This window comes from Akebia trifoliata, chromosome 3, assembly GCF_017979445.1.
Source record: "Akebia trifoliata isolate Shusen 1 chromosome 3, ASM1797944v1, whole genome shotgun sequence".
Lineage (NCBI taxonomy): Eukaryota > Viridiplantae > Streptophyta > Magnoliopsida > Ranunculales > Lardizabalaceae > Akebia > Akebia trifoliata.
In genome coordinates, this window is record NC_141377.1 from 3,884,061 (window position 1) to 3,909,654 (window position 25,594).

At 33.2% G+C, this 25,594-nt stretch overlaps 3 protein-coding genes across 3 annotated transcripts; 2 read left to right on the top strand and 1 right to left on the bottom strand.

The window, feature by feature from the left end:
- The first annotated feature begins 1,554 nt into the window (after positions 1-1,554).
- Positions 1,555-2,768, top strand: LOC147405602 (uncharacterized). The gene has a single exon (XM_086433398.1). It carries the CDS (start codon positions 1,618-1,620, stop codon positions 2,518-2,520), a length of 903 nt encoding a protein of 300 aa, XP_086289524.1. The 5' UTR covers positions 1,555-1,617; the 3' UTR covers positions 2,521-2,768.
- Positions 2,769-7,958: 5,190 nt separating this feature from the next.
- On the top strand, positions 7,959-14,584 carry CA2 (carbonic anhydrase 2). Its single transcript, XM_086433399.1, has 9 exons — positions 7,959-8,113; positions 8,659-8,728; positions 9,155-9,298; positions 9,671-9,719; positions 10,988-11,104; positions 11,246-11,299; positions 12,270-12,355; positions 12,863-12,968; positions 14,215-14,584. Exons 2-9 carry the CDS (start codon positions 8,676-8,678, stop codon positions 14,377-14,379), a joined length of 774 nt encoding a protein of 257 aa, XP_086289525.1. The 5' UTR covers positions 7,959-8,113; positions 8,659-8,675; the 3' UTR covers positions 14,380-14,584.
- A 4,716-nt stretch (positions 14,585-19,300) lies between these two features.
- On the bottom strand, positions 19,301-25,025 carry LOC147405604 (uncharacterized). The gene is made up of 9 exons (XM_086433402.1): positions 24,866-25,025; positions 24,669-24,743; positions 23,963-24,049; positions 23,193-23,249; positions 21,208-21,300; positions 20,316-20,388; positions 20,073-20,148; positions 19,853-19,943; positions 19,301-19,711 (listed from the first exon to the last, which is right to left on the bottom strand). Exons 1-9 carry the CDS (start codon positions 24,917-24,919, stop codon positions 19,592-19,594), a joined length of 726 nt encoding a protein of 241 aa, XP_086289528.1. The 5' UTR covers positions 24,920-25,025; the 3' UTR covers positions 19,301-19,591.
- Positions 25,026-25,594: the final 569 nt, after the last annotated feature.

A 25,594-nucleotide genomic window follows, 5' to 3' on the forward strand; every position in this document is an offset into this window, starting at 1 on the left:
ATAGCGAATTAAATCAAAATTAATTATTAAAATGATCAATTTAAAACTTAATTGAGTTCGGCTAGGGTTTCCTGGCAAGAACTAGATTAGGATTTTGGCGTAGTGTCGTTATTTGAAATTGCTAGGGTTTTTATAGGGTTAAAAATGTTTGATCTTATGATAAAAAGGTACACTTCAATATGAACAATTTTAAATCTAGAAAAATATTGAACTAACTTCATACAACATTGTGTTGACGTGGCAGTGTGCATAGAATCATAGATTGTTTTCTTTATCTCGAGGAAAAAATTATGGTTTTGTGCACACTATAACATCAACGTAATTTTGAAATTGATTGTGGTTCTCTTTCAACTTTCCAAAAATCCAATCTTGTTTTTAAGGTTTAAATGTTAAACAAATTAGAAATTTAAGATCGAACATAGATTGAAAGTACGGAGCATTGGAGAGAAAGATCAATGATTTTTGATAAGAAGTTGAAGATAAGGGCATTTAAATCATTTTCCATTTGTCTTATACACAAGAAAGAATGTCTATATCACCCAATTTATTTTATATAATATATTGAGTCTAATAACTCACAAGTTGAATTAGGTTAGTTAATAAAGTATATGTTAAAATTATTTTCATTTTATCCTATTTAATATTTGAGAGGTGCTATTAGCATCCCAACTTTTACTTATTATAACCCAATTTTTTTTAACGTTATTTATCACACTCCAATTAAAGATTAAAACACTTTTCAAAGTCTAAAAATTGCAAAGGTTTTGCTAAATTATAGACTAATGTAGAATTGACCTCAAGATTGTACCTTACATCACACATGTTGACGTGAAAGTGTGTAGGAATCATAGATGCTTTTTGAAAGTGTGTTGGAATCATTGATGGTTTTTGACTCGTATCTTGATAAAAATCATCTATGGTTACTTCACACTTTCACGTCAAGATGTATGATATAAGGTACAATCTTGAGGTTACTATAGCACGACCCCAAATTATAATGCAAGATTATAGTAGATTAAGAGCATCTCCTATGCAACACCATCTACGTCTTTTAGGTACTATGGGTAGTAATTATGGGTATCCATGTGATATGCATTCTAGTCGTACTACCCATAAATTATTTAATAATTTTTTAATTTAATTCAGATTTAAGTTTTTTTGAAATTAACTCATTTTTAATATAATTACCTGAAATTTTTTTCCTCCAAAAAGGATGGGTAACCAAGTGGAAGTATCATTTTTAGGTATCGAAAATATCAAGACCCAAAAATTGGCGAGGGATGGGTCTTGGGATGGAGACACTAGTTTTGGACTTCATTACCCAAAATAGCAATTGGGAGGGGATTGTTAGAGGGATGGGTAATGCGTTGGAGTTGCTCTTATAACATGTTCAAACAATTTCAGGAGTTGTTTACAACTATTTATTTTTAATTAGCCTGTAATAACTAAAAGTTTTGGTGCCAATAGAAGCTCTCTAATTAGTAGATTCCTAGGGATGAGTTTCCATTGAGAATCCCTAGAAACTATCTTCCTATAAAGCCTCCTGCATCTCTTTTCAACCAATATACTATCTGCCCCGCCAAATTTAGAGGTTTTCCTCTAAAACCTTCGCTCCAAATGCAAGAAAGTTCAGTTCTCACGTTTTCTCCAAGCTTCACCAATTACCCCTCAACCAAATTTGCAGAAATCGCCGCTAAAATTAGCGAAGAATTCCTCAAAGAAAGGGAAGAATCGGGATTACAACCTAACATCAACGCAAATGGCGCAAAAACAAAGCCAAATCCATCAAACCATAAACAACATGAAGAAGAATCAGAAGCACAAGCGGAAGGAGACAGCAAAGATGATTTCGAATTCTCCTTTGTTTGCAGAGATCACGAAGCGTTAACGATTTCCGCAGATCAGATCTTCTCAAACGGTCAGATTCGACCGATTTTCCCGATTTTCAATCGAGATCTTCTCTTCTCCGAAGAATCTAAACCTACAAATACTTTATCTCTTCGCTTTCCTTTAAGAAAACTCTTAATGGAAGAACGAGATCGTCGGTCACTATCTTTGTCCGAAGCCGAAGAACTCAAACAAATCCCAACAGAAACTTACTGCTTGTGGACTCCAAAATCGGATACATCTTCTTCTCCAGAAAGATGTAAGAAAAGCGATTCGACTGGAACTTCGAAGCGATGGAGATTGAGAGATCTTATTAATCGAAGCAACAGCAGCGATGGGAAGGAAACTTTGGTTGTATTAGCTCGTTCATCGACTTGTTCAAGATCGAAGAAGATTGGTGATGAGAAATGTGAGATTTCGAATTCGAAAGAGATGAGAAATTCAGGGAAATTGGCGAAGACGAAGAGAATCTCAGCAGGAGAGACTTTAGGTTCAGCTCATGAGATTCATTATGTGAAGAATCGAGCTTTGAGAGAGGTTGATCGAAGAAAGTCGTATCTTCCGTACAGGAGAGATCTTTTAGGCTTCTTTGCGAACATGAACGGTTTGAGTAAGAAACTCCATCCATTTTGATTTTTTTTTTTTTTTTTTGAGCATTATATATAGTTATATTTATATAATATTTCCTCTATTTTAGTTATTTGTTTATAATATCTATTTATATATTAAATTTTTTTTTTTTTTCTGTTTAAAGGTTTTTGATTGGAGCAGAATTGGCTTTTTAATGTTTTGTGGTGATTTATGGGCTGGAATACATGACCAAATATTGTTAATTAAGGGAATTTTATTGGTTAAATAATCAACAATGGGTTCGATTTGCATTTTTGATCCATTGGATGGGATCCATAAGACTTACGAAAAAAAATCATATGTTCCCGCACATCATGATCATGTAAATTTGAAATCCAACTAGTTGGATAAAAGATGTATCTCAAAAATATTTCACAGATCTCTAGGATAAATTTTGATTGTTAAAATTTATACCCATCATGATATTTATATGTAAGGCTGGTAATGAACCGATTTTTACCCAATATCTGATCCGATCCAATCTGAATAAATAGGATCCGATCAAATTTCAGATTGGATTCGAATCAATCCCAATCCAATCCTTGGTTTTATATTAAATATAAATACCTTTAGTCTCCCACGGTCCCACTTTGTTAAAAAGTGATTCTTTTTTTTTTTTTTTTTCTTGAAACAGCAATGATAAATTGACAACCCCATCACTCTCTCAACACGGCATGTGCATATAACCATACAATTTTTTCCTTGGGACACACAACTGCACGTCACCATAAATATGTGAAAATATGTATCTCGAAGAAAAATATATGATTTTATGCACATATCACGATAAGAGAGTAGAGGGGATTATGCAGAGGGGGAGTTAGAAAATCACGACTTTGATCCAAAAGGTAGGGGTGTCAATGGGTTGATTCCGGTTTGGTTCTTAAGGGATTTAGAACCATAACCATTAATATTAATTCGGTCCGGTTCTTGTTGGTTTCAGGTCCGATTCCAAAATAAATGAAATCGAAACCGTAAAAAATCACAGGTACCCATTGGTTCCGAATCTCTAGAATCGAATGAGAAAAAAGTATTTCAAATCATTATAACAAAAAATTAATATATTATCAATAAAATTATTAACTTAGTTATAATTTATTATACTAAAAATACAAACTAATGATTTTTTTCAAAAGAAATTTTTTTATCTTTATTAAAAGTAATAAATTTTTAGAAGAGACAGCTTCAATCGATAATTTATATGAAAAATGGAAGAATTGTATATAACATGCATTTATTTTGAAATAAAAAATACTTTAAATCTTCTATAGTATGGAAATAAATGACAAAATAAATCGATTTTGGGTACCAACGGTTCAGTTCCGGTTCCATTTATTTTGGAACCTAACGATTCCGGTTCCGGTTCTTATCGATTTGGTTTCATTTTAGACCTGGTTCTGATCAGTTCCAATAAAAAGGGATCTGGAGTCGAGGTTTTCGGTTCTTGTTTGATTTCGGTTAAATGGGTACCCATTGACACCCCTACCAAAAGGGTAGAAGTAATAAATACAAGTAATAATGATTAGGCTGAGTTAGAAAACCTCGGTTTTGGATTCCATTTTATTAGAACGTATTAGAATTGAATCTCTTGATTTGAGAACGGTTTGAAAATAATTTTTGTGACGAATATGTCCCATTAATTTGAGAATTGGAACTGATAAAATTTAATGGTTCTGGTTGCAGTTAAGATTCCGATTTCTTGAGAAACTGGCCCATTCCCAACCCTAGCCCAACGAATTTCGATAATTGGTGTGAATAGGTCATGTTGTTGGAGTGTGATCACCTAAAAATGGCAATAAAGACAAATATATGGATCTATTGGGCTGCAGGACTGGGCTCTAATGAGACCTCAAAATCTTAGCCCCAGCTTGACCCATCTAATGGTCGGGCTGGGCCAGGTCGAACCATATTAAAATTCACTTATTTCCAACCCAACCCATCTCACAACTATTCGTTCTATTTACGGGCTAGTACAGGCCAAAAATTATATATAATATTAGTTTTTGGACCAAGCCATACAAGAGTTCAGCGCTATGGGCTTAATCCTGCCCAGCTAATTACCAAACAGGGTTTGGACCACTACCCAAACCTGATCCATGAATTGTCCAAAATCTGGCCCATTGACAACCATGGACTATCAAGTGAGAAATAGACTTTAATTTTTTTTTATTTTTTTTCCAAAAATGTGATCTTACGTGATAAAAGTGTTATTTTTTTTCCAAAAATGTGATTTGAACTTGACAGTGGGCCACCTCACATTATTTGGTGTGAACACGACATTGTTGGAGTATTTTTGTCTTGAAGCAATAACAAATTTCTAAAAATAATTAAATCAGATGGTGGACCACATTGCATTATCTGGAGTGACCTTTGATGGAATGTTTTCACTTTAAAACTATTTGACAAGTTTGGACCTTTTAGACTAAAGTGAAAAATCAAAATTACAATCTTGAAAATTTTAATTTAATATTTCTTTAAAAAAAAATAATAATAAATGAACTTGTAAATGGCCCACATTGCCGCATCTGGTGTAGCCAAGTAGTTTCCTTGCTTTAAAATTAGAGGACTATTATTGTCACACCAATTTTTACTAATGCCACACCACTTATGTGCAATTCTTAGATGATTTACATAAGAATTGGTGTGGCATTAGTAAAAGTTGGTGGCAATAGTAACTCTCTAAAATTATAATAAAGGTACATGTGTTGGACCTATCATGTATTAGGTGGTTACCAATATTTATAATTTTGGGAAAGATAATTAATTTTTTCTTAAAAGTATTTTGAAAAGGTCGTGGACTACATTTCAATAATTAGTGTGACATGTGGTGGTAGGGGCGGAGTGAGGATTTTGCTTATGTAGGGGCAACTAAGAGTGGAAAAAATTTTGTGGGGGCAACAAAGAATAAAAAATTAATTTGCGAGGAGGCAAAGGTTGAGTGGAAAAAATATTTGTGAGGTTAACTGAGACATAATTTTTTATGTGCCGTTGACATATGCCACAACTGGTATAGCTCTATAGACTTTAAAAATTTTTGTGGGGGCAATTGCCTCTACATGGTGGTGAAGTATTTTTTTTTATTTAAAATATTAAAAAAAATTATATTTTGATTTATTTGACTATTAAAAAAAGAAATTACCTTTTTAAAAAAAAATATTTCAACAACGTTATGGGCCATGAATTATTTATGTCCAATTAAAGTTCAACGGATTGGATTATGACTTGTTAGGTGGCATACTCAAATGACTTCATGACGTGACAGGTTCGGGTATCGTAAATTTGAATGTTTTAGGTTTCGGGATACATGACTGCACTTTCCCATAAAAAAATATGTATCTCGAAAGAATCGTGTATCTCAAGGTGTACGTGTCCATGTCATTGAGTCATTTGAGTATGCCACTTAGTGAGTCATATTATGAGGACTCAATTTAATATTTTCAAGAAAATATTGGGCATAAATTGAGAATTTAGATTCCAATAAGTTTGATTACTTATCATATCTGTACCATGTCCCAGTCCAATGGGGCCGTTCGGACAAAACAATAAAAGTAAAACAAATATATATATATATATATATTTTCTGGATAAAATGAAAATTTGGCATCGTCAGCCACCCCGATGTATTCTAGAATTTACATGCCCAAACGATGAAGCTAGGACTGCACCTTTGTTTTTACGAAGTCAACGTTCGACATTGGTAATGACTTGACTTGACTACCGAGAAATCCGCAAGCCATATTCATCACGTGAGAGTGTCTATTTGAGTGGTGTTGAAGTGACCTCATATTGCACATCCTGATGTGAACGCGTGTAGAAATCATAGATGCTTTTTTAAGTCGTATCTCAATGAAACACATCTATGTTTTATTGACTTTCACGTCAGGATGTGCAATACGAGGTAGAATCTTGAGGTCAGAGTTTAAATCAGCATTATTATTTTTATTAGCACACCAACTTTTACTTGTAACGTACAAATCTATATTTGGAAAATTGACTCAATTTCAAAACGATTAACACACCAACTGACCAACTATATTTCAAGTTGACTTGACCATCGAGAAATCCGCAAGCCATATTATTCACATGAGAGTTTCTATTAGCTCACCAACTTTTACTTATAACATACAAATCTATATTTGGAAAGTTGACCCAATTTAAAAACGATTCACACACTAACTGACCAACTATATTTGAAAACAAGTTGGCTTGACCATCGAGAAATCGACAAGCCACATTATTCACATGAGAGTTTCTATTATGCACACCAACTTTTACTCATAGCATACGAATCTATATGTGAAAGTTGATCGTTTCAAAAGGATTGGTGTGTTGATCGTTTCAAAAGGATTGGTGTGTAGCAAGTAAAAATGAGTATGTTCATAGTTCTCAAATTCGAGTTAAAAACTTGAGTCAAGTTAAAAACTCGCAAGTTGACTTGAATGAGTCAAATGCATATATCACATTTTTTTAAAAGAAGATTACTCATCCAGGTCCATGGGACATGTATTTGATGATTCCATTCTATATAATAAAAGATTATAGTGAGCTTCACTCCTTTCATCCTCGCATGCAAAGTATAAAACAATTTAGTAAAAAAAAATAAAAATTGCATACAACACAAGAATTAAAGTTGTTCGGCATTGGGCTTACATCCACAAATCAGATCAAGAATAATTACTATTTTCTTTTCTTGGTCTTACACTTTTAAAGATATTTATTTATAAAATTAGGAATTGTTAAAATCCGTCTATCTCGCTAAAAAATATAGAAAATTTCTTTAAGAAAATATTACATAATTACCTTTATAATAACCCTAATTTTTTTATCCAAGGATATCGTAACTTAATGTATCACCAACAGAATATAAGACATTTGCACAATAAATAGGGGTCATGATTTAATCTAACGATGAATCTTGAGAATAATCTTTAATTTTAATTTTTGTTTTTATGTTCTTTCAATTTTATTATCTTTCCCTTTTTACCCTCTTAACACTAAACTAGATTGTTTAGTCGATAGGTACAATCAAACTCCATTACGATGATCTAGATAGAAGATATCGGGTCATTTATTATTTCAACGAAAGATTGACGGTTTAAAATTAAAATATTTGTTCTCGATCCAAGTGGTGCATTTTCAACCTGACTCAGTTGACTTGGTCATTTGATGAGTTGACTCATTAATGATAAAAATTGAATTTTGAGGTCCAGTCAAGTCACCTTAAAATCAAATTGAGTCGACTAGACCTAGTTCGAGTTGAACAGGCGGGTTTTAAAATTATTAAATTATCACGCCTTTTAAACTGGATAGAAGAATTGATAGAAATGGAACGATTGAGATTCTCATTCACTGATCTCTATGAAAGTAATTACTTTTTTATTTCCTTTCAATCTCAGCCGTTCGTCGAATACTTGAAAAAGTCCGAACTGAAAATGACTATAAATAGAAGACTATTTGATGGGCGAAATAAATGTGATCCGATTTGTGTGCATGTGTGGTTGCTGAGGTGAGTCTATAAAGTAAGGATTGGGTGGCAGAAGATTATCCTCTGAAATTACAGACCGAAATCTCCAGAAAGAAGTACGATTCAGAGAGGGTAAAAAATTTCTGACTCAATCATGGCGTCTGTTTGTTTGATCTTTTTTTGTCTGATTCAATTTAGTTTTTAGATTAGATTCTTCAAGTACAAGTTTGTTTTTTTAGATTTTTTTTCCTCCATTTTTCTTTAATTTTATGAATTTTTTGAGAAAATCCTACCGTATTTGATTTGATGAGATTCAAAGATACTTTCGTTCACTTGTAATCGTCTCAGATCATCATCTTCATCTTTGTTTAATTCTGAGATTTTTAAAGCAAAATTGATACGGTTTTGATGATTGATCTCTAAAGCAACCTAAAATACTCGGATTTTTCAAACAATTTGTCGGTGGATTTCGCCAAAATTTCTCGTGAATTAGTATCGAAAAATCGATTAAAAATAGTTCAATTACGCACTTTTGAATTCGATCTGATAAGCAGATCACTCCGCTTTTCACAATTTCAGCTTTAAATATCATAAATCTGGTTAAATTTCATCATTGATAATTAACTTTGATTTTCTGATTTAAAAAAAAATTATATCCTAATTTCTCGAAATTGCAGAGAGACAAAGAGAAAAGATGGGGAACGATTCATACGATGCAGCCGTTGAAGGACTAAAGAAGCTTCTTAGGTAATAATACATAAATCTGGTCAATTTAATTCAATAATAAAATCGAAAATTCATTATCTCTAGGTCCGATGTCCGACAATAAAGTGCAAATTCATGTCGGAAAATTATTTTTTTCTAATTAGAAACTGAAAGATTTCTGATTTCTCGGCTTCTTCTGTGAGAAAATTATTGTTCAAAGTTGTTTGCACGCTCCGCGTCTTTTCTTAGTTAATTGCAGACTTTTGTTGACCAAAGCTTTCCGTGTGGGCCCAGCTGAGAAACAATTGACGTCAGCCGTTCGTTTTGTTTCTTCTGCAATCCCACTCTGATAGACAAATGTAATCGTTCCATGTGAACCGTAGCTAAGCGTGTTGCCTCGATGGGTCGTACTAGGACTGACTCATGTAATAACTCGGTCTTGATTTTGGGCTTTTGTTTCGGTTTCAGTGAGAAGAAGGACCTCGAAACGGTCGCCGCTGCAAAGATTAATCAGATAACGGAGGAATTAAACGCGGTCAATGGAAAAGAAGTGTTCGACCCGGTCGAGAGGTTGAAAACCGGGTTCACTCATTTCAAGAAAGAGAAATACGAGTAAGTACAGCTGTTACAGTACTTTTGCTCTGTTATAACTGAAAAATTCTCGAATCTTCGATTTTTTTTTTGGCCTTTTTAACCTGATCTAGATTCCATTTTATAGGGTTTTTAAGGGAAATTTTTTTATAAAATCCATTTAGTGGACCCCACTAAGAAGTGTCGATGGTTGGGATGATTCAATATCTAATGTTCTTTTGGGTTTTGCCCATAGATTCTACAAGCTTTTTTGTTAGAAAAAATGCCAATCTGGGAATTAGTTCTGAATGAAATGACCAAAATGACCTTTATTTTCGTCATAATGGCAAAAGGTTCGGTTACTGTAACATGCAAAGTTTCTTTTCTAATATGTGATTGTGTTGAATTTTGCAGGAAGAATCCTAACTTATTCTCCCAACTTTCGGGGGGACAGAGCCCTAAGGTAACCCTCGGACACTCAACTTTTTATTTTCTAGATTCAGTGGTACTTTTGTCATTTCACATGATAATAGTTGAATTTTAAAATATAGATCATTGATTATTAAGGTACCGTTTGTTTGTTAATGCGTTTGGAATCTTGCTTTCCTATTGGTGGTGCTCATAAGTGCATTTGGCATTTTATTCATAAAACGCTTACTACCTTATAGATTCTCACTTCCATCCAAAGCCAAAAAAGTTAAAATTGGATAGAAGCTAATAAGTGATTAGAATTGTTTTTCGTGTTGAGTCGCAATCGATGCCCCGTTCCAATGGCAAGATACTATGTCTATAAGTGATTAGAAGTGTTTTTTGCGTTGAGTCGCAATCGATGTCTATAAGTGATTAGAAGTGTTTTTCGCGTTGAGTCGCAATCGATGCCCCATTCCAATAGCAAGATACGGTGTTCATAAGTGATTAGAATTACTTTTCGCATTGAGTCTCAATCGATGCCCTAGTCCAATTGCAAGATATAATGTCTACGTGATACTTTTTGATTGGAGATTAAACACATTGGCTAATTATTTCGCTTTCGCATTTGAGGGAAGTAATTTTCCGGTCAAATGTACGTGGAACTCCAATTTAACCCTTTTTATTGAGAGCTTCTATTAACACAAACTTTACTTATAACACACCAATCTATGTATATACAAATATTTAATTTCAACAGGATTGTGAATTATAAAAAAAAGGGTGCGTCAATAGAATTACTTGTTCTATTTCATAAAAAAATATATCTAAGCCCATATCATCCATTATTATTCACATCTTTCTTCAAATTTTAAATGAAATTACTAAATTATCCTTTTCATCCATGATCATTCTAATTTTTCGGGTCATAAGTAGCATTAATGTTATTCTTACACAATATAGCGTACGTGAAGTAGATTTTACTAGACGATCAATCTCGTTTCTAAAGCTCAAAAAGCATTTTCTAAGCATGTTTACCATATAACCAATTATGCAACCAAAATTCCATTGGACTCACCACTGCCCCCAAACAAGGCCCATGTCACTCTAATGCAACAATTGCATTACCATAGATGGGTGAGTCTAAGTGTAATTCCATCCTTTCCTAAATTCAAGAATTATGTGTGTTTCTCCACCAAATATAACCTTACCCAGTCGATAGCCTGTTCATCAAATTATCTCGTTGACTTAAGCTCTCTATATTAAAATACAAAATTATTGTAACTGATTAATTAATTTTTTGTTCATTTAAATTATGTACAGTTCATGGTGTTTGCTTGCGCTGACTCGCGCGTGTGCCCCTCGCATGTTCTCAATTTCCAACCAGGGGAGGCTTTTATCGTCCGAAACATAGCTAACATGGTCCCACCTTACGATCCGGTTTGAACAAACAATCCATTTTTACTGTATATATATTAAATGCAAAGTTTTGATTTATATTCTTCTATCCTTCCTTGTTTTATATTTATGATTTTAAAATTAAAATTCTAAAGAAACTGGTGTGGACTTGGTTAAATGCAGACAAAATACTCCGGAACTGGGGCTGCCATAGAATATGCGGTTCTGCATCTCAAGGTTTATTTTTTTATTATTATTATTTATATTTTACTATTTTGGAGTCTTCTTTATGCTTATTTATTGGAGGAGATATTGTGGACGGAAGTAACGTGGGGTGTTCAAGTCTGTAGGACCACCACCATCACCACCTTCGTTGCATCCACCTCATACTCAACTAACCCCAAATAGAAAGGTTGGTCTTCTTGGTTGTAAGGCTTTGTCTAGTATATGGATATAATACAACCAAGGTCATGATGTTGGGCCCACACCACTTTATCCACTAAACAATAATTAGAAGGAAAAAAAAAAAAAAAGGCTAATTTAGACATACCTCTTCAAGTTTTGGAAAATATTTGGAAAACCTCTACATTTTCGATACGGAGAGATACCTCTTTGATCATGGTCTTGTGTGAGAGACTTAGGGAGAATGACTGAAATACCTTTGTGTTCAACCTCTTGCCAACAATAAGCCATACACCCTTTGTCTAAAACTTTGGATTTAGGTGACAAGAAGCCACTTGCTCTCTTGTTCTCTGCATGATTTGACTAATTACTTGATTTTCTGTAAAAATAATTGGTCTTCAAAATCAGTGAGAAAAAAAGATAAATAAAGTTTTTATCTTGAATGACTATCAAGTAAATCAAGAGTTTTTAGGTGAAAAAGGTCAAAGATTGCCAAATAAATCTATGTTTTTACTCTAAAGACTAAGAGGTTGAATAGACCACAATCAAGGCAATATGTCATTAGCTTGAAAATGTAAAAGTGTATCAAATATTTATAAAAACGATCTCGATGAAAAGCATCTATGGTTCCTACACACTTCCACGTAACCCCCCCCCCCCCCCCCCAATGTTACCTTAGCATTCTTTCTCATAATATACACCCAATTGGACTTTCTTTGTTTTTTTTTTTTTTTCATTTTTTTTAATATATTTTATTTGGGAGGAGTTTTTTGACTACTAAATGAAGGAGACTATGTGGGTTTAGGTGGAGAATATAGTGGTGATGGGACACAGCTGTTGCGGTGGGATAAAGGGCCTCATGTCTATCCCGGAGAATGGGTCCACTTCTACGTAAGCTCTTATCATCTTTCACAACTTATCATTTAATTTTATTTATTTATTTTTCGTTCTAACTTTTAGCTTTAGATCACTTTTATAATGTCTCCCCATCCACACTTTAGTAATGAAAAAGTGTGTTTTCGTGATAACCGGTCCAAAGTTAATAAATCAAGTACTTATAAATAAATAAATAAAAGTTTAAGAAAACAAGTGTTTCTAACTTTAGCTTTGTATTTTCATGGTCTATGAGCTTTTGCCATCATAGATGGAGTAGAGAGTATAAATGAGACATTCCCCACTAAGCATTTGATTCGACTTTTGTTAAAGAAATAAACTTTCTTTGAGAAGTTGCAACTTTCATCTTTTCCTATCTACAATCCTTCTATACGAAGTTCTCAACATTACATAAAAGAGCATTCTTATATATATAGATAGATAAGAGAGTAGTGTTAGCAAGAAAATAACAATAACTTATAACTTACTATTAATTTCTTGTTTACTGTATGTGAATATTTGCAGTGAGTTTATAGAGGAGTGGGTGAAAATCTGCTTACCTGCCAAATCCAAGGTGAAAGCAGTGGCTAGTAATTCTCCTTTCCACGAACAATGCGACAAATGTGAAAAGGTAACCCCACCACCCATATGTCTTGAGTCGTTGATGGGTCAGTCTAGGGTTGGGCTTTTCCATTAGACCCACTTGTCTTGGTGCGATGGATAGATTGTTTTTATAGTCCACTAAATGATTGGCCAAGATTGGGCCTTTCTTATAGTCAAGTAAAATAAAATAATGCTTAAAAAGTGACCTCAAAGATTGACCACATTTGACACTTTCCTGACGTGGAGGTGTGTACGAATCAAAGATTTTTTCACTCGTTTTTCATCATTGTTGTGTGCACCTCCATGTCAGGAAAGTGTGAAATGAAGTCACTCCAGCATGACTTAAAAAAATAATAGAGATTCTATTGGCACACCAACTTTTACTTTCAACACACCAATCCTTTTGTTGAGATTACATATTAATTGGTGTGTTGGTAGAATCTCTCAAAAATTTAAAGGGAACTTTTATTGACACAATAGCTTTTACTTTTAGTACATTAAAAAAATGAAATTAAATATTAACCCCAAATGAGATTAAAGAAACACCAGTCACCTCTAGGATTTCTTTAAAATCTCAAAAAAGGGGAATGGTGAGAACATGAACATGGAGAGAAAGAAGGAATTTGACATCAAAAACTATTACACTAATGCTGGGGTGACACAGGATTTACTGTGATTCTCACAATTTCTGACATGGAGGTGTGTAGATAACCGTAGTTTTGTTTCCTTGTGATACAAGTAAAAACCATCTACGGTTATGTGCGCACCTCCACGACAGAATTGTGATAATCGCAATAAGTCCTGTGTCACCCCAGCATGACTCAAACTATTATTCCATTAAGGGATTTAATTAAAAAATGTTTGCCTGTTGTAAGTAAAAGTTAATATGTCGATAGAAGTTATAAAAAAAATAAAAACTTTAATAAAATATATTGAAAATTCTGGAATGACACAAACAGAGATACAAAGGTGACAAAAATGATGTGGTGGCGTGCACATAACCATATATGATTTTTTCTAGTATCTCGCAGAAAAGCATCTATGGTAATGTGCACGACACCACATCGTTTTTGTCATCTTTGTGTCTCCGTTTGTGTCACCCCAACATGACTCAAAATATATATAACCTCTAACTTAGTATCTTGAGATAAACTAACCAATAATTGGGCTAAATATTTAAAAAAAAATGTTTAAATAAAAAAACTATATCCCCAATCTAAGGGTTAGAGATCACTATTTTATTTTAATTTTTGCATGTAAATGTAATAATACAGGAGGCCGTGAACGTATCGTTGGGAAACCTACTGACATATCCGTTCGTGAGAGAAGGCCTGGTGAAGAAGAGCCTAGCACTGCAGGGTGCTCATTATGACTTTGTTAAAGCATCTCTTGAGGTCTGGTGTTTGGATGTGGGCCTTTCTCCTCCTCTCACCGCATGAATGCATGAAGATGTAGAGATTAAAAGAGAGCATAGCATTACCCTTGCTTTGATGAAGCTCATGTAAAATAATAAGAGAACTAAAATAACCCTACTTTTCTTGTTTTGTATTTGTATTTGTATTTTTTTGTTGTGCTAAGTATGAATGCTTTGTATGTGAAATAGCTTAAAATGAAAATAATATAAGGTGGCTCTCTTCTCTTTTATTAATTGGTTTATGGACATTACAAGAATTCTTCCTATCATGCATGGTTTCAAATCTCGGTTTGACATTTCCTCTTGTTCACAGACGAGAACAAGTTATCTTTTAAGACTCATTTCTTCTCAGACAGACCATTCAATTAACTTGATTTACAATTATTTATTGGGTATATTTACATATAAAATATGTTGTTGCATTATAAGATAATAGTCACAAGATCATTTTTTTATTATTTTTAAACTATAAATATAAATATTTAAAACATAAAAATAGTTATTTAAATAAAAAATACAAAATTCAAGTTGATGTAGTCGAGTTTTACTGATTAGGCTAAGATTTTCAAAATATTACCCGAGTCATCTCATTTGTCTTGCAGTATTTTTTTTATCATCTGTTTCAATAGGATAAATCTCAACCACATATCTCACAAATCAGATTAACTTTTTAAGCCAAGATTTTTAAACCTTTACAAAATAGCAAAGTCTAAGGTCAACCATTGTAACACAAAAAGATGGTGCCCAACAGCTTCCCCTCATTGGTAAATGAACCTATTTACCCTAATCACATTGCTACAATATATGTACATTACAGGAAAGTCCAAAATCAACTAATTCCATGAGATTTAAAAAATCTACATTACTACAAATACAATTAGGGCTGGTAATGGGTTAAGATAATATCCACCTACCCAACTCATTCTACCTAAGTTATTCGAATATGAATACAAATTTTTTATCCGAATATTTTTAGGGTTAGATATGAATATTAGTCATATCCAACACGAATATTCGTTTATCTAAGTTTAATATCCTAAATTCAAAACAAAATATAAGTAAAGTTCAGGTTTTTCCATCATCTTTACAATAAGGTATATATATCCGACTTGGATATCCGCTTGAAATTTGGGTGCAAGTTGGATATGGATATACTTTTAAAAAGTGAATAAATAGTGGGATATGGATTTTCATAGCATAAGAAAAAAAAATCAGATATGGATAATCAAATATAGAGTTGGATAAGGATATGGAAATAGTTTCATCCACCCACACCCGACCCATTGCCAGCCGTAGCGTACATTATAGGAGCATGAAATACAAATTTTTACACTTGTGTAAGCATGTGTGAGTTAAAGCATATTCTGAAGCTGAGTATTTCTTTAAGATTAATATTGGAGTGACCTCAGTGGGGAATACATGAGGACATCTTGATGTGGTGGCATGCGTATGCCTTTAGATGCATTTTCTCCAAGATATGACTCTTCTTTTCAAGAATTAAGGTGAGTGATTTCCTTCATCGCGATCAGTGATTCCAACCTACCACATTGAGTGATTACTGGTTATCTACCTTGTTTATGCGAATTTCTCTATACAATTTTCAGGTTTGAACTCTCTTATCATCTAAGATAATTTTTCTTCATCCCTCACTGTCAAAGTTACAACTCATAAAACTAATTACAGTGCAAACCTGTGCAATGTTTTCCCAACACTCTCGAGTCAACCACTTCATCTTAGCATCGTATGATCTAGGGTGACGTGGATGTCATTTTTCTAATTTAATAGATTATTGGTCCAATAAAAAAGAGTTGTAAATCTTTTGTCATATTTCTTTTTAGGGAAAATTACTTAAAGGACCCTCGTGGAAGGTTTTCTTTCTGAATAGTTCCTAAACTTCGACGGTAGCTTGGGAGGACATTTAGTAAATTTTTTCTTTTTAAATGGTCCCTGGACTTCATATCCCACATTTCTCACGATTTATTGTCCTAACCATTCGAAATCATTGTTTTCATCAAAAAATTGGATTTTTGATATCTCAATCGAGTTTCAGAGACTCCATTCCGTCGAAAAGAATTTAAGAAAGAAGAAAAAGTCATTTTCAAGGGGTTTTTTTTTTTTTTTCTTAGTTTTTGAATGAAAATCTATCAATAATAATTCTTTTCAGTTGAAATCATCTAAACAAGTCGTTATCTCAAGCTTTTGGTCGATCTTTTCATGTATTTTACTTGAAAAAACTCAAAAATTGAAAATGGGTGTGAGTTTTACCAATGTCGAGGTCTACATTTTATTAAAAACATGGTGATCTCGACAGTAAATAATAGTGAGTTCGATAGTAAAAACTGTGAACTCGACACTAATATTAAAAACAAAAGCGTCAAGTTTGACCATAATAAAAAGTGGTGAACTTGCCAGTAAATAAAAAAGCGGAGAGTTTGCCAATAATGAGGGACCATTAAAAAAGGAAAAGTTTAGTAAATGTTCTATTGAGTACGGTGCAAAATTTAAAAACTATTTAGAAATAAACCCTTCACGAGGGTCCTTTAAGTAATTTTCCCTTCTTTTTAGAAGCAGTGGGTATCATGTGCAAAGTACATATAAATTTGGATTTATGCACCATAAAATATTTTTATAATTATTTTAAAACTTTTAAATAGATAATCTGATTTTATAATTTTAGAAAATTAGATTAGTGAGAGAGGGCGAAGAGGCCTTTACTGTTGAGAACGAAATTTGAAAGACCAAAAAGGCCGAACTTCACAATAAACCATACTTTTCTAATGAAAAAACATTTGAAAAAAAAAAAAAAAAAAATTTCAAGTTGTCCTTCATATATTCTTCATTTCAGTTCATTGTCAATGAAAGTTCACTAGACATACATATTTTATGACTAATTGATTTTTCTGCAATGCCATCTTCTCCACAAAAGAAATTCATTCCGATCTTCTACTGCACAAAGGAAATTCATTCTGATCTTCTACTGATTATTTCAACAAAAGAAATTCATTCTGATCTTCTAATGATTATTTCAACCCAAGATAATAAAGGGTTGAGCGGATTTGATCCTTTTCAATAAAAAGTTATTTATATTGCATTGAAAAAGAACAACAAAAAAAAATTGGGTTATTGAAGTAAACCAAATGAACCATCCATTGGTTCTTTAATGAAATCAATTTATTACTGATTAATTTTTTTCGAAGAAGTGAAAATATTAAAGACATGTATTAGAGAGAATGATGAGTGAATAAGAGTAAAAGAACTAAAGACATGTATTTGAGAGAATGATTGGTGAAAAAGAGTTTTAAAATTGCAGAAATGATTGTTAAGTGATTTCTAATACCGCTGTTTGCAAAATTTTTAGTGATTTACCAATTGGTAAAAGTTGGTGTGGCAATAGCAATTCTATAAGTAAAATAGCCCTAAGTGGTCCATAAATGGGATTTAGAGGAGTCGATTGAAGGATTTAACATATTTTAGATCTATATATTATGTAGAAAGTGGACATAATAATAATAATAATAATAATAATAATAATAATAATAATAATAAATGCATGAATTGAATTTCTTATATAACCCAAAAATCAACCAAAGCCAGCCCAGGCCTGCTTGAGCATAACCCCCAGTATCGGGTTAAAGACAGTAGGAACTCCAATATTAAATTTTCCTTTGCTTACATTATTCTTCTAAAAAAACATCAAATCAAATTTCTAGAAACATTACAAAATTATTTTTATTAATTTATATAATACATACAAATAATATAGTAGCAAGATCTCAATAAGAATTTTCTAATAATGTCGTTTTATGGTAAATGGAAGTTAATGAAAAAGAAAAAGAACAAAAAATAACACTCTTAAAGAAAGCAAGAGATGGGTAGATGTGGTTGATCAACATAACAATTTTGTTCAAATTTAGGCGGTTGACTATCCAAAGAAAATTACAAAACTACCTAAAAATATTACTGCAAGTACAGATCCCTAGATCTAGATTTGTATCGATGAACGACCAAAAACAAATTGAAGAATCACAAGTTTTACATGAATTCAACTAGACTAGACGTACATCCCCTATGTTTAAGAACTATGAGTTATAAAACCATAGGCTTCCTAATCCAAAATCAGTTCTCCCTAAATCAAATTTTTTATATTTGTGCATACATCAAGAGAGTTACTATTGCCACTGCTATCTTTTACTAACACCACACCAACTGTGTGCAATACTTTGATGATTTACATAAGAATTGGTGCGGCATTAGTAAAAGTTGGTGTGGAAATAGCAGCTCTCTACATTCTTATTAGAGTTTTATTGGACACCCGAAGTTGGGTACTTCATGAGGAGTCATGCTGGAGTGACCTCAAGCTGGAATCTCATATCGCACTTCCTGATGTGAAAATGGATAGGAACCATAGATGCTTTTTCACTCGTATCTCGATGAAAAGCATCTATGGTTTCCCGTACACTTTCAAGTCAAGAACCTACCAGCCTGAGGTCACTTCAGCATTATTCTTTCATGAATAGTACTACCAAGACAGTTAACCAACAATAGTCATTAGATTATAATGACTTCCTAAGGTTAAAAGTTACAATGAGCAATCATAAGGGATGCAAGCTTATAATCATCCTGGCAAGTTCTAGTAATCCATGGAGATCTTAAACTCCAATATTTTTTCTTTAGAGTCGTGCTGGAGTGACCTCAAGATTGTACCTCATATCGCACATCTTGATGTGAAAGTGTATTGGAGCCATAGATGCTTTTTAATGACTCGTATCTCGATGAAAATCATCTATGGTTCCTACACACTTTCATATCAAGATGTGTGATATGAGGTACAATCTTTGAGGTTAATTCAGCATTATTCTTTTCTTCAAATGACCTATCAATTAGCCATATTTATTTATTTTACTTTTGTAGCACTAAACTCAGATGCCAACATAAACTGTATAAGATGGAGGGGGAAAAAAACACTGAATTAAAAATTTAAACAGATACACTGTAAGTCACTCTATCAAAAAGACCCAATAATCAGAACTCATTACATCTGGGACTTGATCATCGTAACCCAGATGGTTCCTCTCACCATATCAAAACCATAATTAGGACTTGTGTTCAAAACCCCTAACTTAAGTAGAACCACCAAAGAAATAACAAAAGGCCAAACTCCAGATGTCAGTGAGAAACAAAATTATATGAATCCGATTTTCTCGGATAATTGGTTTGGGACCAACTTACCAAGTTGATCACTGAAGTCTCTGCATAAGTTTGTCTACCATAATTCTTTGCTGGACCCCACTTAGAGACTCTGAAGTGGTAATCGCATTAGTGACAAGGATGACTGTGGATGGAGAGTCAGCATTCACCTATAATTTGATAAACAAATTGGAATTAATAAGCATTTTGAGTAGGAAATCTAGGATTGAAGTGACGATCATAAGGTCGCGGTGAAATTTAACAATGGAGGCAAGAAAAATTGGCAACACGAAGGGTTTCAAGAATCATACCCACACTCGGCCGTTTAACCCAACGGCTATCTCAAAAGATAGCTTCTTCCCAAGAGCCTCAAGAACCGGACATGTTGGAGAACTTAGCAACCTAATGATGTCGAAAGGGGAAGAAAAAAAAGTCATTCTTCATAATCGTTGAAAAGGTGATCTTTGCTGCATTTCAGAAGTCCTTTAAATGTGTAGGGACAAAAGGAAATTTTAATGTGAGGGAACTCACGTTCGTGATAGACCAGTGGATGATTCAAACATGTAGCCATCTTTTAGAGGGCCAAACTCGGCAGCTTTCCCGCTGGCTATTGAATGAGAGAGACAAGAAATGAATTTTGGGAATAATTGCCCAATGCAACAAATGGACTAACTAATTCTCCCTAAACTAATTGATTTAATAGTAAAAGAATAAAAGAACCTCAAACATGAAGAATCGCATAATGAAATTACAACAGATAAAGAAATAATATACCATCAGTGCATGAGAGCTCTGGATTCATGCCAATATTTGCTTTGACCACTCGGACATAGAGCAATGTACCTACCTGAAGTGCAAAGGAGATAATTACTTATGCAAATGGAACATTACTGAAGAGTGCCTGTTAAAAGCACAGATTATCACCACATCAACAAATCCTTATCCCAAATATCTGGGATCCACTAAACGAATCTTGTTCCTCCATTCCACTCTAATTCAAAGCCAAGTCTTCTACTACTAAGAGTGAGTACATATCTATCTTCACTATCTCCATGTATGTTCTTTTGGGTCTTCCTCTCATTCTTTTAGGGACCTTCAACCTGAATATTTCTTTTAACTGGGATCCAAATCGGCCTTTATTGAACATGAACAAACCATCTCAGCCGACTCTCCTAGTTTATCGCCTATTGGAGCTAACCTACATGTTCCTAAATGCGTTTATTTCTAAATTTACATTTCCTAGTCTTTACACTCATCCATCTCAACATCCTCATCTCTACTATGCTCAAATTATTATTTACCAAAACAATATAATATAACTATAGCAAAACTATAAGGAAGTTTAGGAAGATCAAAGAGTACAAGAAATGCCAATAGGAAATCCAAAATAATTCAATGAGGAAATTTGACATCATAAAAGGATGAGAACAATTGTAATAGGTGATGGATACAAGTTGCATGTGATAGCGCAATCATAAGCATTTATAGTGAAGTACATAACGAATTGGGGTAAACAACATGAATATTTAGGTCAGAAGCATCTATGGCCCTTTGTGAGCCTATTTAGGTTGCAAAGTTGCTTAAATGTATCCCCTACGGAACAAATAGAAAGAAATGTGGAGTACATAGATCTAACACATATCACTTGAAATTTTTGGAGCTGTACCTCAAACTTTGGTATGTTTCTCCTCGTTCCTCCTTCAAATGCAAGTACCGGTAAAAATGCCAACGTAGGTCCTTTTATGTCAACAAGAAAGTTCTGCACATAAGCAGGGCACGAGCTTTGTCATAATTTAGTATTACTGAGTCAACGTAGATTACATACATATGTTAATGAAGATAACAACTCCAATGAATGTATTGAAGATGTTACAGTTTTATGAAAAAACTTAGCTGAACATACCGAACAACATAAGATAATTTTCTTCTATTGAAACCACCACATTAAGATCAATCATAAAGAAAAATAACAGGAACAAGGTGTTCATTAAAGATTACTCATTTTGATTGTGTGCAAGAAGGCATAGACTAGAGCACTTAACAAAGTACATAACTTTTTTAATAAAAGGGATGTATTCATTCTTTTTTTTTTTTTTGGGTATGTTTGTAATTAAAAAAGTGGAAATAAGCTCATCATACAAACTTCAAACAATTATAATCCATGTGCCTAACCAGCATTCAAGATTCAATTACCAATCAGATTCCATATGGATATATTGCAAAGGATGTATGGCCAGTGTACAAAATACAGCATTCATTGCAATTTTATAAATTTCATTTTTATCTCTAATGAAAGTGAAGGAAAGATGCCTCAGAATATCAAACAATTTCAACCCTCCATAAGAAAATTAACCTTCCATACACACAAAAACCCATATATCTGAAACAAAATAAAGAGATACCAAGAGTAAAGCACACAATAGTGTGAGAAATTCAGTGCACAAGTCAATAATACAAATATGATTGAAGTATTAAACCATCGTCTAGGGAAGCAAGGAAATTATATTTGCACCACATTTAACTAAGAGTTCACCACCATAACCATACCGCATAATGTATGGAATACAAAGAGAGCCTCCACAACAAAAAGAAACAAAAATGTGAACTCAACAGATCTTGAGACCTTGGATAAAAGCATTGTGTCATGGACCGAGCGTCCCATTGCATAGCACTTGAGGCAATTTGAATGTTCTTAGAAAGAAGCTTTGATAACAAAAGACAAAGAGAGGGTGAAAATATTATTTTTTTCTCTTATCTTCTCTTTAATTAACTGATGTGCATAACTGAATTCCCTAGAATGTCCTCGTGCTCACAAAAATAACCCCCCATTACATATTTTCATTCCATCTATAATTTTGAAAATAGTTAATAAGCAAATAATTCAACTTAATCTTGTGTTAGCATAAGAAACATAAACCATCATTGGCCAAATCCTCCCCTTTGGTAGAATCTAACTTATGACACAAGACATGTGAATTTGGAATTCAACAGCTTGGATACAAAGATGAAAGTACATTATTTATAAATCAGTATCAAGTTCCCTTTGGTTTCCCTGAAAATTATTCTCATGGTAACTCCTATGGCATTCATCACACATTTAGAAGAACCAACCAACGACTCTAGGAAGCTGCATAAGATTTCATTGACTTGGTGACATTTGAGACACAACTATGTTTTCAATCAATGGTGATGCGTGTAAAGGTAGCAAATTCAAACCACATTCATACATTGAAGGGGTAGGAGGAAAGCAATAAAGTGGGGTCACTATAGCTGGATGGAATGTTTATCCCCCACAAGTGACCCCACCGTTGTGTTTTATTATATAGATTTCATATTTGCATTGTGTTTAAGTAAATATTTCCACTTTGCCAATGTGTATAAGCTTAGGCAAGCCCATGGCACATCAATAAAAAGATGTAGAAGTAACATAACTCTATTAAGAAACTACTTTTACCATGTTCTTAGAACTAATAACCTTATAATTGTCTTAAAAATAGAAGAAGAAGAAGAAGAACAATGAGTTAGACAATGTCTATAGTTCTACAAATTTCCATTCACAGCTAATATGTAGGAGCAATCCACTAACACATTTGAAAAAGAAAATAAGAATTTGAACTCCAGTTGTAGTGAAGTGTGTGAAAAGATGCTTACATCTGCCTTACAGTCTACCACAATACCAAGAATGGTATCCTCCACACAAGGTACATACTGTAGAAATAAAGTAAGAAAACCAAATTATTAGTTTGTAGGGAGAATATACAAAGAATAAAATGTGCATACATAAGAGACTAAAGTGATCAGCAATTCAAGATCATAATGTTATATATTCTCACATTTCAACACAGCAGCATAGGCATAAAAGTATGAAGATGCAGTGATATTTGCCAAACTAAATATACTCTTCAAACAGAATAACAAAAGCTTGTCCAAAATGTTGTTCCAATTTTAAAGACCTATAATCTAAAAAATTCCATCAATGACATTATTATAATTATGTAAATCTTTTAGAATTTACTTTCTGTGAAAAATGATGAATGTTGAGGTAATTAAGGGGTGTTTGTGTACAGATATCATTCTATGTCCGGGACAGTATAAACTCAAGACGATAGATCATCTTCTATTTTACTTAAATGAATAATAGGGATAATCACCCATTAGAACCTGCATTTTCCTTGAAGTTGATGTTCTCCAAAACTATAAGAATTATGCTAACAGAGAAATATGAAAAAAAAAAAAAAAATGCAGAAATAGCCATTAATTTTCTAAATAGTATAAATCTCATCCACCAAGAATATGGGTTTGGACATGTATTAATATATATCTCATGTGATTAGCCTATCCCCTAATTGAGAGGTATTAAATTAAGAGAACTTTCTAGAAAAACTTTCTACAACAATAATTGAAACTCAGTAAAGACTGACCCTCTTCTGTGAGCTTTCAACCCAATACTTGTTTGGCTTTGAGAATCTCAACTTCCCAGTCTTTATCACAGTAATAGCATCACAATCCTGTAAAATTAAGGCGTTTGGAGCAAATACCAATTTTCTTTCCATTAGTGTAGTAGAGGCAGAATCATCAAAACCTACTTTCAACCAAAAAAATATGACTAAAAAACAGAAGAAGAAAAAAAATTCTCCTTGGAATTCAATTCCACAAATCCAGTTATTTCCAAATATTATTTTAAAAAAAGAAGAAAAAAAACTTCCAAAATACAAGAAACATGCCAAACCTACTTCTAATCAAACAAATATGATTAAAAATCAGAAAATTGTATTTATCCTTAAAATTGTATTCCTCAAAAACTTCCAAAATACAAACCTACTTCTAATCAAACAAATACGATTAAAAGACCAGAAAATTGTAGTACGCAAATCCAGTCATTTTCAAATATTAAGCAAAAAATGCTTCCAAAAAACAACAAATATGATTAAAAAACAGAAATTTTTGTTTCTCCTTGGCATTGGATTCTACAAATCCAGTTATTTCAAATAATAAGGAAAAGAATTCTTCGAACAAAAATAAATATAAATATGTCGTTCTATGACCTATGTAGATTTCACTAAGATTATAAATAAATAAAAAAACTTAAAAGCAAAAACCCTAACTGTCTCTGTTTCTGTATCTCACCTGACGCAATCCTTCTCCTAACTTGATGGTTTGATTAGCCATGTTTGAGAGATCCAAAACCACATCTCCTGGAACCTAAAATACAATAACAAAAGAGAGAAATCATCAATGAGATGGAACATCAGAGGTTTCACTTTCAGTAGCTATGATGAGGGGTGCGTATGGTGCACTGTGCGCATGTTAAGAGGGATTCTCACCACTATCTGGTCAACGAAGCTTGTTGGCGAGTTCGAGAGCTTCTCGTCCACCATCTCTTACTCCCAAAGAACCAAAGCTTGTAATCCTCACAGTCACAGACAGTTAATTGTTTGCTTTCCGTCGAAACGTGATAGATGATTTAAAAACCCTGTATAACATTAACATGAACAGTCCAGACTCCAGTGTTTACTATAGCTGACTCGCCCGCCAATATACCGAGTTGACTCATTTGACACACATCCAGTTTACGAGACAAACCCTTTTAAATATTAATCTTTATTTAATTATATTTAAACAAGTTATAATATTTTTATTAAAAAAGCAGAATAATACATGATCAACCACAAAATAATAAATATTTAAATTACTAAAACCTTAATTATTTTACATTAAAAATCCAAATGACTTGGTCAAAATTTCATTAACTCAAAAAAAATATCATGAACTAGACTGATATTTTCAAAATATTGGATGAGTCATCTTGGATCTTTGACAAGTCAATATGGTGGATGATTCACATTAGAGCCGTGATAAATTGACGTGGCAAAACATGCGTGATTTGTACACAACTGAGATAGCTAAGGCACATAACCATAGATCTTTTTCTTCAGGACAAACGAGGAAAAGGACCAACACTTCTGTGCCCATGCCACTTGATCACCTCTTAGATCTTATTCTTCGTCTTAATGGGTGATGCATCCACAGTTTCTTGATTCTTTGTCTCAATC

Excerpts from the sequence above, each read along its gene's own strand:
- CA2 (XM_086433399.1), top strand. The coding sequence starts at position 8,676 with ATGGGGAACGATTCATACGATGCAGCCGTTGAAGGACTAAAGAAGCTT. Across the intron at positions 8,729-9,154 it reads GGACTAAAGAAGCTTCTTAG|TGAGAAGAAGGACCTCGAAA; the intron begins GTAATAATACAT and ends TTTCGGTTTCAG. Across the intron at positions 11,105-11,245 it reads TGGTCCCACCTTACGATCCG|ACAAAATACTCCGGAACTGG; the intron begins GTTTGAACAAAC and ends GGTTAAATGCAG.
- LOC147405604 (XM_086433402.1), bottom strand. The coding sequence starts at position 24,919 with ATGGTGGACGAGAAGCTCTCGAACTCGCCAACAAGCTTCGTTGACCAG. Across the intron at positions 24,744-24,865 it reads GCTTCGTTGACCAGATAGTG|GTTCCAGGAGATGTGGTTTT; the intron begins GTGAGAATCCCT and ends ATTGTATTTTAG. Across the intron at positions 19,712-19,852 it reads GGTTAAACGGCCGAGTGTGG|GTGAATGCTGACTCTCCATC; the intron begins GTATGATTCTTG and ends ATCAAATTATAG.
- LOC147405602 (XM_086433398.1), top strand. The coding sequence starts at position 1,618 with ATGCAAGAAAGTTCAGTTCTCACGTTTTCTCCAAGCTTCACCAATTAC.